The following is a 15336-nucleotide window of genomic DNA, read 5'->3' as shown; positions in this document are numbered from 1 at the left end:
CCCAGTCCCCAGACCTGAATATCATTGAAAATGTGTGGGGTGATTTGAAGTGGGCTGTCTATGCTCGGCAACCATCAAACCTAACTTAACTGGAGATGTATTGCAAGGAGGAATGGTCCAAAATACCTTCATCCAGAATCCAGATACTCATTACAGGCTATAGGAAGTGTCTAGAGGCTGTTATTTCTGCTAAAGGAGGCTACTAAATATTGATGCAATATTTCTGTTGGGGTGCCCAAATTTATGCACCTGTCTAATTTCGTTTTGATGCATATTGCATATTTTCTGTTAATCCAATAAAGCTGAACAGATAGCTCAGCATGCTAAGGCACTGTGGTTGAGCTCTATAGCAATCCAAGGTTTGCAGGTTCAATCCCCGGCGAGGTCCACTCAGCCTTTCATCCTTTTGAGGTCAATAAAATGAGCAGCGCCTTGAGACCCTTGCGGGTGATTAGTTGTGCTTTACAAGTACCCCATACATACATTATTTCACTACTGAAATATTACTGTGTCCTTCAGTTATTTGATAGATCAAAATTAAATTGCTGATCCAAACACCCAATTATTTATAAATGAAAAACTTTTGCATACAATTGTATATACTGTATATATATATATATATATATATATATATATATATATATATATAATACTTTATTTCCATATAATTTTCATGTGTTTTGTTATAAAAAGCTGACAAGAAAATATTACCTGAACATCTCTATGTAAAAAAGCTAGATATTTTACCTCAAAATTTCTTCAGCTCACAATTGTAAATGCTCTGTGAACACTTTGGGGTAGATTTATTAACACAGCAGATCATGTCCGCCCAACATCGCTAAATACCAACAGCATATACTGTCGGCATTTAACATTGCACAAGCATTTCTGGTGAAATGCTTGTGCAATGCCGTCCCCTGCACATTTTTGGCCAATCGGCCGCTAGCAGGGGGTGTCAATTATTCTGATTGTATCTGATCGTAATTATTTTTGTCTTACGATTGCTGCTTCTTAACTTTGGTTTCCGGCGAGCCTGAAGGCTTGCACGGATACAGCTGTATTCACAGCTTAATAAATCTAGCCCTTTACCTTCACCTACTGTCAGTTGCATGCTAAAAAAAAAATGGGGAAAAAACCCAGCCAATTAGCTTCAATAGTGCTGATGTCACACTTTGCTTTGCCATGGTCTCATGAGATTTTCACAGAATTATCGCAAGATTTCATAGTAAACTTCCTTAAACTAGGGAGCAAAATAACATGACTTTGTCTGCACATGCCAGATGCACACTCCTTTGCAAGTCCTGGGACTAGCATCCTAATTGGTTGTTTAAAGTCTCTTTACAATTGGATGTGGCTACTGAGGAAATGTTGAGGTAAAATATGATCCCTTTTTACATAGAGATGTTCAGAGGATATTTCCTAGTCAGCTTTTTATAGCTATGCTACATCACTTCTAAGTGCTTTAACATTTCGGTATTATGTCCTTTTAATGGTTAACTTCAGGTATCCAAAAGTGTAACATTTTTATTAACTCATCAATTCCTTATCCATTAAAAGTATAGGGTGCACGAAAAAAAATTGTCAGCCACCTGGATAACATTTTTTACCATCCACTTGTAATAACAAATTGTGTACTATGCTTAGCAAGGGATATAATGCACCCTGTGCTATTGGATTGTGATCCACTTGTTAGCTAGTAAAAATTGTTAAAATTTAACATGGCAGTATCAATTGTGTACTTACCTATTAACTATCAGCCAATAGACATTAGTATGAAGTACGCATGTGTTACTGCAGTTTAATTTAAACACCTTTCACTTTATTTTTTTAATAGCAAAAAGTCAACATGCTTAAAGGGACAGTCTACCATAGAATTGTTATTGTTTTAAAAGATAGATAATCCCTTTATTACCCATTCCCCAGTTTTGCATAAACAACATAGTTATATAAATATACTTTTTACCTCTGTGATTACCTTCTATCTAGGAACCTTCTTCCAGCCCCCTGATCACATGACTGTGACTGTTTATTATCTATTGTCTTAAATTTAGCATTGTTTTGTGCTAAATCTTAATTAACCCCCTGTGCCTGAACACAGTGTTGTCTATATGGCCCACGTGTACTTTCTGTCTCTTTGTGTTGAAAAGAGATTTAAAAAGCATGTGATAAGAGGCAGCCCTCAAAGGCTTAGAAATTAGCATATGAGTCTACCTATGTTTAGTTTAAACTAAGAATACCAAGATGAAAAAAAAAATTTAATGATAAAAGTAAATTGGAAAGTTGATTAAAATTAAGAGCTGTATAGAAAAATAATTGAATTTATCTATGAGGAGGAGAGCAGCCTGATCCACTTCACCTCTTTGGGATCACCTTCCTACACTGCTAAGGGTTAGCTGGTACACCTTAGTTTCTGCACCTACTAGTACATAAGTGTACTCAAGTTGATTGTGAGTACCCATTTGGCTTACTATCATTTTCCAAATATATAGCATACTTATGTGGCGCCCCTCTTGTTTTCTCTATCCTCGATTAAAATTAAAAGTACTATGTGAATAAAGAAAGTTTAATTTATACTAGACTGTCCCTTTAAATACTGCTCTTTCACATGAATTATAGTTTAAAGGGATATTGTACACTAGATTTTTTTTTGCATAAATGTTTTGTAGATTATCCATTTATATAACCTACCTGGGAGTTTTTTTTTGTAATAACAATGTATAATTTTGCTTGTTTTTTGAATAACATTGCACTGATTTTCAGACTCCTAACCAATGTCTAATGTATCAGACGTAGTCCCAGGTCTACAGACTCCTGCTGTTTCTGTTTGTATAAAGGATATTTTCATATGCAGGGAAGGGGGAGTGTCTTCTCTTTATGATTTAATCGTCCTTTTCAGTGGGTGTCCCAGCATAATCTCATCAACCGTGCTAAACTGGGAGGTTCTAAGTAAGTTTTTAAAAAGTTTTATACTGTATTTTTAGATCAGTATCTGTGCATATTCGTCTTTATAGTGTCTATTACATGCAGCTGTGAAAATTGATGTACACTGTCCCTTTAAGCAAAATGAAGATTTCATAAGATTGTTGAATGATTTAATATAACTGGCTTGTGAAAACTAATAGTCTCTCTTGTCTTTTTATTTTGTAATATTGTTATTGTACTATTTTCTTTAGAGTAGTGGATTACCTACTTAAATGTGTATTTATCAAGAAAAAAAAAAACTTACATAACTAATAAAATAGTATCTAATAATCTAGATGTAATAAAATAGAGAGTACATTTAACAATGCTGGGCAATGCAAGTAAGTAGGAGAGGAATCTGAAGTACCCTCAAGGCTTGCTGTCAAACATGAGTGCTGTAAAATTCTGTATTCACTGAGATAGAACATGTGAAAACTGGAAAGGTTACCAAAATGGATGCAGGCCTAAGCCAAGGCCCATACAGATGTTACCATGGTTACCAGGCTCCCATCGAGGAAAGCAGAGCAACGGCGTGCCCGTAGCCATAGGGGGCTGGAGAACAGAAAGAGTGGGGAGGGAGGAGAGGACGTGCTGAGCAGACTTGAGGAAGACAGATAAAGCAGCCCACGTAGCACTGTATAAACTCCAATTGGTTATGTAAACGCCATTAATAAATAAAAGCCTGAGATTCCCATTCCCTTAATGCTCTCATGTTGGGAATCAGTACAGATAGAAAAGCTGCAGGGGGTAAGGCACATTCTCTTTTTTCAACCTATTTCTGCTGTACAAATCCTATCATGAAATACTATAAACAAGTCTAGAATTGGGAATTAGTTTTCCTTTTATTTTACACTTTGCAAAAAAGAGAATAAGTTATATGACATACAAAATTTAAAATATACATAAAGGCTCATTTCCCATAGAAAAAAAATATTTTAAAATACAAAACACAGAGGCATCTACTTATCAAGCCGTCAACCGCAAATACGCTGGAATTCTGCAGCGTATTTGTGGCAAGCCTGATTCCCCTTAGTTATCAAACTCTACAGACTGGCAAAAGTAGAATTTTGTGACGTAACATACGATCCACCGGGCAAAGTCCAACACAGATCGATGCTTACGTCATTACAGATGTTCCGAATGCGAATTTGGCACTATCTGACTCTGAGTACTTATGCCAGTTATCAAATTCCTAACAGGTACGCTCGCCACTATACCTGGTTTTCAATCCGCCGCCCTGGAGGCGGCAGATACCATAGGAATTAATGGGAGTCTGAAAGCAGCGAAAGCTCATGTTCGCTGCTGCCCGATATCCCATTGATTCCTATGGTAATGTTTACACCTAACACCCTAACATGTACCCCAAGTCTAAACACCCCTAATCTGTCGCCCCTACACCGCCGCTACCTACATTATCCTTATTAACCCCTAATCTGCCGCCCGACACCGCCGCCACCTACATAAAGTTATTAACCCCTAATCTGCCCCCCTACACCGCCACCACCTACATTATACTTATTAACCCCTAATCTGCCGTCCCCCTACACCGCCGCCACTATATTAAATTTATTAACCCCTAAACCTAAGTCTAACCCTAACCCTAACAACCCCTAAGTTAAATATAATTTAAATAAATCTAAATAAATATTCCTATCGTTAAATAAATTATTCCTATTTAAAACTAAATACTTAATAAAATAAACCCTAAGCTAGCTACAATATAACTAATAGTTACATTGTAGCTAGCTTAGGATTTATTTTTGTTTTACAGGCAAGTTTGTATTTATTTTAACAAGGTAGAATAGTTACTAAATAGTTATTAACTATTTACTAACTACCTAGCTAAAATAAATACAAATATACCTGTAAAATAAAACTTAACCTATGTTACACTAACACCTAACACTACACTATAATTAAATTAATTCCCTAAATTAAATAAAATTATCTAAAGTACAACCCCCCCCCACTAAATTACAGAAAATAATAAACAGATTACAAGATTTTTAAACTAATTACACCTAATCTAATCCCCCTAACAAAATAAAAAAGTCCCCCAAAATAAAAAAAAAGCCCTACCCTACACTAAATTACAAATAGCCCTTAAAAGGGCCTTTTGCCCCAAAGTAATCAGCTCTTTTACCTGTAAAAAAAATTACAAATCCCCCCCAACATTAAAACCCACAACCCACACAACCAACCCTACTCTAAAACCCACCTAATACCCCCTTAAAAAAACCTAAAACTAACCCCTTGAAGATCACCTTACCAGTAGAAGTCTTCACCCAACCGGGCCAAAGACCTCAACGAATCCTGCAAAAGTGGTCCTCCAGACGGGCAGAAGTCTTCATCCAGATGACATCTTCTATCTTCATCCATCTGGTGCATCAGCCAATAGCATATATTTTCTACCTTAATTCCGATTGGCTGATAGAATTCTATCAGCCAATTGGAATCTAAGGGACGCCATCTTGGATGACGTCACTTAAAGGTACCTTCATTCAGCAAGAAGACGTCGGCCAAAGAGGATGTTCCGCGTTGGATGTCTTGAAGATGGAGCCGCTCCACTCCGGATGGATGAAGATAGAAGATGCCATCTGGATGAAGACTTCTGCCCGCCTGGAGGACAACTTCTGCCCGCCTGGGGGACCACTTCTGCTGGATTCGTTGAGGACATCGGCCCGGTTGGGTGAAGAATTCTCCCGGTAAGGTGATCTTCAAGGGGTTAGTGTTAGGTTTTTTTAAGGGGGTATTGGGTGGGTTTTAGAGTAGGGTTGGTTGTGTGGGTGGTGGGTTTTAATGTTGGGGGGATTTGTAATTTTTTTTACAGGTAAAAGAGCTGATTACTTTGGGGCAATGCCCCGCAAAAGGCCCATTTAAGGGCTATTTGTAATTTAGTGTAGGGTAGGGCTTTTTTTTATTTTGGGGGGCTTTTTTATTTTGTTATCGGGATTAGATTAGGTATAATTAGTTTAAAAATCTTGTAATTTGTTTATTATTTTCTGTAATTTAGTGAGTTTTTTTTGTACTTTAGATAATTTTATTTAATTGTATTTAATTGTATTTAATTTAGGGAATTAATTTAATTATAGTGTAGTGTTAGGTGTTAGTGTAACATAGGTTAGGTTTTATTTTACAGGTATATTTGTATTTATTTTAGCTAGGTAGTTAGTAAATAGTTAATAACTATTTACTAACTATTCTACCTAGTTAAAATAAATACAAACTTGCCTGTAAAATAAAAATAAATCCTAAGCTAGCTACATTGTAGCTAGCTTAGGGCTTATTTTATAGGTAAGTATTTAAATAGGAATAATTTATTTAATGATAGGAATATTTATTTAGATTTATTTAAATTATATTTAAGTTAGGGGGTGTTAGGGTTAGGGTTAGACTTAGGTTTAGGGGTTAATAAATTTAATATAGTGGCGTTGGTGTAGGGGGATGGCAGATTAAGGGTTAATAAATATAATGTAGGTGGCGGCAGTGTAGGGGGTGGCAGATTAGGGGTTAATAAGTATAATGTAGGTGGCGTGGGCTCCGGGAGCAGCGGTTTAGGGGTTAAACACTTTATTTAGTTGCGGCACGGTCCGTGAGCGGCGGTTTAGGGGTTAATACATTTATTAGAGTTGCGGTGGGCTCCGTGAGCAGCGGTTTAGGGGTTAATACATTTTATAAAGTTGCGGTGGGCTCTCTCTGCACCTGTGTAACCCCTCCTGATTGCAATCTATTTTTAAAAACCACCCTTTTACAGGTGTTATAATATGGGCTGGCATATAACATGACATTTCTTACTGAAAAAGAAATTCAAGAGAAGGAAGAAATACACTGAAAATAGCATTAACAGTAAAGAGGTGATTTTAATTTCTGCTGTATCTGAATCATGACAGTTTAAAATTAGGTGGGCTATCCCTTTGAGCTATAAATTTAAGATTATATTGAAACAAACATCAATTTGAATTTAAAAATCCTTGTCTAAAATATTACACTGGGTGTCCTAATGTCAGCATCAATGTTTATATTTAATACTAATTTCACATATACATACTTTCAAAGTATAATACCCAATGTAACAAATGGCACTTACAAGTTCTGATGTGTGATCAATGACACAAGTATCGAGCATTTTGATTCGTTAGTAATAGTTTATAATGTGTATTTGAATCAGATTAGCAGATGTCATAAATCATGCGATTATGCATATTCCAATCAAAAGTGGTGGAAAAATTCACTAGTGTATGGGTTATTTAGCAGTTTGCATCATAATTGGTGCGAAAAGTGTTGAGTCAAATATGGCACAAAGTGTTGAGTGGGACCTGTATTACATGGCTTAAACATGGTGCACATAGATTTTTCACAGAAAATAAAAAGGAAGTTAGCTATATAATGTTGTATATTTATTTAATTTGTATCTCTATATCTAGTAGTGCAACAAGTTTGGGGCAAAATTTTGCACTAAATATGTACAAATAATATAGTCCCCTTGCTTTGTAATGAGAGACAAAGTTGTAGCATAATCCATAAGTAGTAATGTATTTTTCATTGTTATCCCTATATCTACTACTAGTGCACCAAATGTGTAGCAATAATATTGTTTGATTTAGAAAGGGTATATAATTTCATATAATTTTAATAAAGTTTCTAATTTACTTTTATATGTAATATACTTCATTCTCTTGCAGCATCGGACATAAGCTTTCTGTGTTTTCAGACTCCCATTGAGTTCTATGGCATCCACGACCTCAAGGGTGGCGGATTGAAAACTAGGTACGCTGAGTAGGAAAAGACGCAAGCGTAAATGTAGAATAATTAATAACTTTGTGAGAGCTTCAAATAGTGTCGAATAGGAGGGCGATTGAACACGATTCCGCTCAAATACCACAGTTTTCAACTCCCATCGATTTGCGTCGGATTGAGATTGCGGGATCGTATTTTACATCACAAATTTCAACATTTGCCAATATTGACGCTTTAATAACTACAGCGGATCAATCTTGCCACAATTACGATGCGGAATTCCAGTGTATTTTCAGTTGATGCTTTGATAAATAGGCCCCAATGAGTCAAAAAGGAGCAACACATGTAAATATCTACTAATTGTACTGGCTATACTCTGCTCAGAATCAACATAAGCACACCCACACCCACTACCTGAGTTCAACTATGACAAATCTGCTAAACTTTGACAAATATGCTAGCATCTCTTTTGAACCTAGTGCGCTCTAAGGGGTAGATTTATTAAGCAGCGGATGCTGCTTCCTACCACCATCGTTTTAGGCTCGCCTGAAACGTAAGACTGCTGCTCCTTAACTTCTCTGCCACCTTTTAGGTGGCGGAGTGAAATCATCCTGATACGATCTGATTGGGATGATTGACACCCCCTGCTAGCAGCCTATTGGCCGCCAGTGAGCAGGGGGATGACATTGCACAAGCATTTTACTAGAAATACGTGTGCAATAATAAATGCTGACTTTGTATGCTGTCGGCATTTAGCGAGGTTGAACGGACATGATTCACTACATCGAATCATGTCCGCTCGACCCCTAGTAAATCAAACCCTATAAGTCACCTGGCAAACAGAAGATTGCAGTTAATTTGGCAAGCCTATGCTACCTACAAGGGCATTAGGCTCCTATTTTTAAAATAGGGCAATCACCATTTTTGTGTGTTCTGTGTATGGTGCAGGTAAACAAACTCTCTGCATATGTAGGCAACCTTTAAAGGATATTGGCTAACTTGGAGTAAGTGCTATTTTTATGATACCATCTACAAGTGAGATGGGCATGAAACCCCCTTTGAAAAGAGGGTCCCTTTCCTTTTTTCCTTTAGTGTTTTATGGTAGAAACAGGGTCTCTAAAAAAGCCCCTTTATCAAAACCTTTGCTGTTGTCATGCTGTGGAAGGTTATCCCACACCAAAAACCAATGAATGAGTGCATATACCAACTAAATGCTTGATAATAAATTAAGTGTTCTTTGGGTGATGAGTTTTGCCCCGAAAAAAAAACTTTTTTTGGAATTAAGGTTTAGAATTGGGTAAATGTATTTTCATGCAAATGATTAACCATCTTGGGTGTCATTTTTTTGTGAGCAACTCCATCAGCCACCACAATTCCGAATTGGTAAGAATATGCTAAAAAAAAAAAAAAGTTATACTATGAAGGGTGTGGCCATTAAATGACATGCAATTTGCAGCCTAAAGTTGCCATTGGCCTTTTGGTAGCCTCTTTGTTGATCTTAACCTTTTCCTAATGATTAGGTTTGAAGGGATGTACTAATCTTTGCACTGACCTGATGATGCTATATTTCATCCACTTCTAAATCACTGTCTTTACAGTGTGGCATGATATATATGTAATGCCATATAAATGATTTTATATTGATCTGTATCTTTTAATAATAAGAACCTACAGAACTTTTGGTGGTTCCTGGTGAGCATTTGCTATCTCTGCATTATGCTATTTAAAAAGGTTTATGGGATTTTTATCAGAACAGCTTATGTTTTAGATTAATCAAAATCACTTTGGCTGAAGTCAGGCAAATCACTATTGTACAACATTTGAAATGTGGTTGTTTAAACATAAACACAGTTTAAATTCCAATAGTTAAACCTGTGCATACTTATTTTTCCAAGAAACTATCTACTTTTCCATTTAAATGGACAGTCTAGTCCAAAACAAAATTTGATTATTCAGATAGGGAATGTAATTTTAAACAATTTTCACATTTACATCTATAACCAATTTTGCTTTGTTCTCTTGGTATTCTTAGTTGAAAGCTAAACCTAGGAGGTTGATATGCTAATTTCTAGGCCCTTGAAGGCCGCCTCTCATCTTAGGTCATTTTGACAGTTTTTCACCACTATAGGGTGTTAGTTCATGTGTTTCATATAGATAACACTGTGCTCACACACGTGGAGTTCCTTTGCACTGAGACCACATTATTACAGAACCTTTTATAAGTGCCCTTTTTTCTTCAACTATACTCTACTTGCATCTGTATATCTTTGGTGAGGTTTAATACACAGAATACGTAAAAAATACACATATATAGTTCCTTTTTTCTGGATACATACCCCGTACACCAGTTCTCCAACCATTCCATTCCAGGCTTTCATATCGGAATCACGGGCTCCATACTTTCCATCCCTCACTATCTCTAGCTTGTAGCTGATTCCCACATGTTTGGCTATCTCTGAGGCCAGCTCTACGCAATAACCTTCATATCTGTTATTCCCATCCAGTTGGTCATGATTTTTTTTTAGCATAACATATGGCGACTCCTAGAAAGACAGAAAGAAAAACATTAAGCGAGAGAATGAATAGATATAAATAATGAAGCGTGTTAGATTAGGTTAATGTACAAACCTTTCTAAAGCACTTGAATCCCTTTAACCCATTACATTTGGTATTGAATGCGATGTAAATAAACCATTGTATCAAGTTATTATGTATTTGATAGCAAGCACTAATGATACTATTTTCTACTTATCCTCTCGATATATTTGAGTGTTGTTATATCAATGAATTTCTCAGTGGTTGGCATTTCCAGAGCACCCAATCCTTTTGCTTTTTATGGGATGGTTCATAATTTGGAGTTCTGGTGTAATGTCCCTCCTTTCTCTATTTATGTCCAAGTCATTGATCCTGCAACATGCTAAAAAGTGTTTGCTTGAACAATGCAAGCACTCATTACTGTATATATTTCCCTCAACAACAGGGGATATAATATAAAATTGTCAAAGGGGTAAAAAAGTAATATAGTAGATGAGATTGAAAAAAAGACAGAAGTCCATTGAGTTCAACCTACACAAATCTAATATAATTACAAACAAGCTTCAGTTGAGCTTAAATTAATCCCATTAAAAAAGTGACCAATTTAACACAAGTAATCATATCCTTGAATTCTGTTTCTAGACAGAAATGTATCCAAACCATTTTTAAACGTATCCAAGGTATTGGGATTCACTAGCTCCTCTGGTAATGAGTTCCTCTGGTAATAGATTTTGCTAATCAAATGATATTTTGTAATGCATATATATATATAAAAATAATATATATATATATATAGAGAGAGAGAGTGAGAGAGAGAAAGAGAAAGAGAGAGAGAGAGAGAGAGAGAGAGAGAGAGAGAGAGTATACACACTGTGGATTGTGTTTGGAGGGTGGAGTCTCTTACACTTTAAGACTAGAATTTTTGCATGGTGTTTTGAATTTTCCAAAAGAGAGAAGTACACCTTATCACAAATAAAGAAATTAATCAAGAACTCATTCCGGCAAGGTTAAAGTGTGATATCAAATCACTGAAAAGATGATAGGACATGCAACACATTTACAACAACACTTGAAGTAACTTTATATGAAAGGTGACATAATGTTATGAACTAAGGTATATCCCAAGCATCATTTTATGTTACATAATTATTTGCTTTCATTTATCATTTAAAGGTATCTCATCTAGAAGAGAAAATTGGTAAGTATTGATGTCCCATATACATTAAAACATGGTAAGAGTAAGGGCCAATAAAATATGGGCTGAAGTCTTTCATCAAAAAAAATTAAAAAGAGAGAAAATATTTTTACATTTCAAAAGTCCTTCAGATATATACTGTAGTAGCATTATAATGCATTATTACATGATGTACATACCAATATGGTAGTGACAATGTATGTCCGGTTTTGAACTCCTATGGTATCATTTCCTGATTGTGCTTCTGTGGCTAAAGGTATAAGTTTATCATCTTCATTCCAATGTGCAATCTGTTAACAAGAGAAAAATGTGCTTAGTAATCATAAAACAAATATAACCCTCTCCACAAACTAACCAATAACAAAACATTATTTAAAACTCTTCCTGATTTGTGTAGTTTCAATCTTGAAAATAACAGACGTATTCAATTCATATTTATTTAAAGGGACACTTTCGTCATTCAGATAGAGCATGGAATTTTAAGCAACTTTCTAATTTACTCCTATAATCAAATTTTCTTCATTCTCTTGGTATCTTTAAATCTTGAAATGCAAGAATGTAAGATATCGGCCCATTTTTTGTGAACAACCTGGGTTGTTCTTGCTGATTGATGGATAAAATCATCCACCAATAAAAAAGTGCTGTCCAGAGTTTTGAACAAAAAAAAGCTTAGATTACTTCTTTTTCAAATAAAGATAGCAAGAGAACAAAAAAAATTGATAATAGGAGTAAATTAGAAAGTTGCTTAAAATTCCATGCTCTATTTGAATAACAAAAGAAAAAATTTGGGTTCAGTGTCCCTTTAAGGATTGCGTAGCTCAAAGATGTTTTAGTTTAGGTCACTTTTTATTTTATTTTTTTATTTAACGGGGGGATTTTTAAAATTTTTATTTTATTTGATTTTATTTGGTAAATTAGATATTTCTGTATTGTGGAAGAAAAATAGAAAAACATTTTTTGTTTCTATGATTGTGGGTTGTTTCACTGTTCACCAACAGCTGTGCATTTGTGTGAGTTGTACTATTAGCCAGTAAGCTTCTATCCCACAGATCACTTTTGCACAAATATGCACTTTGATTTCAAAATAAACATCTTTCACTTAAAATTTTTCATGAAAAAATAAATAAATTAAAAAACATAAATAAATGAAAACATTAAAATAATAATTATATACAGTATATATATCACCGCTGAACATAGCATACACTCTCATATTGAGAAACAGTCTTGATAAAGGTCCCTGTGAGGACCGAAACGTTGACTGACTGAATTGATGAACTATTAATAAACATTTTGTGTTAACTAAGTCCTGTGAGTGCCTCTTCTTTCCTTGAAGTATATATATATATATATATATATATATATATATATATATATATATATATATATATATATATATATATATACGGTATATACTGTATATATATGATCTTTCATAATATGACAAAGTCAAACACAAATCTGTCTTATTATGTTCACTTAAAGGGACATGGAAGCCAAAAGTTTTCTTTCATGATTCTGGTATAAAATACAGTTTTAACCCCTTAACGCAATTACGCAATGCAACGTATATATACGTTGTGAGGTACTTTGATTTATCGTACTACTCAACGTATATTTACGTTGGAGTTGCAGGAAGCTCCAGCAGTTTCAACTGTTATGTTACAGCCAAGAGCTAAAGTTCCTGAGCTCATGGCATCTGCCTGCATATGGAACCAGAGCACGATCGGTGCTCCAGTTCCATATCAAGACAGATGCCAGATAGTTTTGTCTGTAATGATCATCTGCTAATGCTGGCAGGAGGTGTGGGAGGGAATCCGGAAGGCAGGTAGCCGGTCCAGCAGTGGAGGGGGGGGGGAGGGAGGGAGTAGGATGGCCCTACACTGCAGAAATAAAAATAAAGGGAGAGGGAGGGATTGGGAGCTCTGCTGCAGAAAAAAGGTGGGGTTAGGAGTCCGTAAACAATGATCGCTGGAGAGGGGTGGTGGGGGGACCACTATACTACAGAAAATAAAAATAAAATTAATAAATAAAATAAAAAATATAAAAGATGAGTACCTAAGATGGCGGACCCTAGTTAGAGAGGGGAGGGTTAGAGAGCTGTTTGAGAAGGATTATGGAGGTTGGAGGGTAAGGGGTGATCCTACACTGCAGAAAATAATACAAAATAAAAAAATGCCTTAAAACTTAATAATGGCAGACTGTCTGACAGTACCCAAGATGGTGGTGACCAGTGGGGGTTGAGGGAGGGAAGATAGCTGTTTGGCAGGGATCAGAGGGTGGGAGGTGTCAGGTGGGAAGGTAATCTCTACACTAAAACTAAAAGTAACCTTACAAGCTACCAGATTAACCCCTTCACTGTTTTTTATATATGATCACATTTGCTAGTGAAACGGTGGCATGAAAAATACCAAAATGGGCATAGATCAATACCTTGGGTTGTCATTTTAAAAAATATATATAGTTTTGACAGGTAAATAAAAACAAAAAGTCTCTATTTCTGTTTAAATGGAGTGATTGCAAAAATGCTAAAAATTCTCCTGTATTTTGGGCAAGTTCTTCTTTAAAAGTCCCGGTAGTGAAGGGGTTAAACAACTTTCCAATTTACGTCCATTATATAATTAGCGTTATTCTTTCAGGATCCTTTGATGAAAAAGTAGCAATGCACTACTGGGAAATAGCAGAATGCTCTGGGTGAGCTAAAATGTAAATGCATATATGTGCAGTCACCAGTCAGCATCTCCTGAGTCTACCAAGGTATCTTTTTCAACAAAGGATACCAAGAGGACAAAGCAAATTAGAAAATAACCAATGTTCTAAAGGGATCTAATCACTGTTAGAAGGCAGTTTTGCCAAGAGGTGTTTTACTACACTTCACCAATAGAGGCGATGGAGGCGATGGTTCTCTGCCAGTGTCAGAATGTTCAAAGCAGCATCGCCATGTGCGGTGAAGATCTAATGTAACTGATCCTTTTAGACAGTATTGAATGAAACCTTTAAAACAGAAGTAAATGTGAACATGTTTGTTACACAATCCCCACAAGTTCTCAGGTAGCACTCTTGCACTCTTGCTAAAGCCAAGTGCACATGGCCAATACATTTAATAGGACATGGAAGCCTTATTGTATAAGAAGCTAACAATCATATTGTATCAGACAGTATCAGGTACATATTGTATCAGTATCAGAATGTGCCTGGATTAGATACGTGCCTGATTGAAAAATTTGTTTCGGTTCGGATCGATTCAGATTTTTTCGAATTTTGTTTCGGATCGATTCGAATTCGGAAAAATTAGAATGAATTTGTTTCGGATTCGTTTCGGATTCATTCGGATTAAAAAATTTTTGTCTGGATTTGGTTCGATTCGGTTGGGAAATTCGGAATTTCGGTATGTGTTAGGTGGTATATGCTGTGTATTAGACTAGTATTATGTACTGTATATTAGGTGTAACCCATAGCAGAATGATATAACCTAATATACTGTACAATACTAGTGTAATCCATGGCCATCCGAATTTACCGAATAAATCCGAACTTATTCGGATTTATTCGGTAATTCGGCAGTATTTTAATTCGGAAATTCGAATCGATCCGAATCTCCGAATTTGTCGAATTTTCTGAATTTCCGAATCAATCCGAAACGAAACGCACATGTCTAGCCTGGATCAAACAGGGCATATTTATATCAGGGAACTACATGTAAAAGGGATAGGCAAATCATAGTAACTGAGAGGTTTGTAACAAAGGATCACAGACATTCTGGGTGGAGTTTTAACCAACTGCCAATGTTATGGCTGAGCCTTATAGGTTATTTAAAGAGAAATTGCTCTTAGAAATTTTCATCAAAGAGCATCATTTATAGAAGTTAAACATACTTTTATTTACCAAAAATATCATCTACAAGTTGT

General features: G+C 35.7%; 1 protein-coding gene across 2 annotated transcripts in view; it reads right to left on the bottom strand.

The window, feature by feature from the left end:
* The window catches only part of GRIA1 (glutamate ionotropic receptor AMPA type subunit 1), a 411236-nt gene that overhangs the window by 38958 nt on the left and 356942 nt on the right, over window positions 1–15336 (bottom strand). For both annotated transcript variants that reach the window (XM_053718693.1, XM_053718694.1), the window contains exons 9-10: window positions 11608–11718; window positions 10035–10241 (exon numbers count right to left, since the gene is read on the bottom strand). In XM_053718693.1, the coding sequence (XP_053574668.1) occupies window positions 10035–10241; window positions 11608–11718 (318 nt within the window). The remainder of the gene's footprint in view (window positions 1–10034; window positions 10242–11607; window positions 11719–15336) is intronic.

The sequence above is a fragment of the Bombina bombina genome, chromosome 6, assembly GCF_027579735.1.
Source record: "Bombina bombina isolate aBomBom1 chromosome 6, aBomBom1.pri, whole genome shotgun sequence".
Lineage (NCBI taxonomy): Eukaryota > Metazoa > Chordata > Amphibia > Anura > Bombinatoridae > Bombina > Bombina bombina.
Note: the sequence above shows the minus strand (reverse complement) of the source record. Positions and strands in the feature narration are given on the sequence as shown.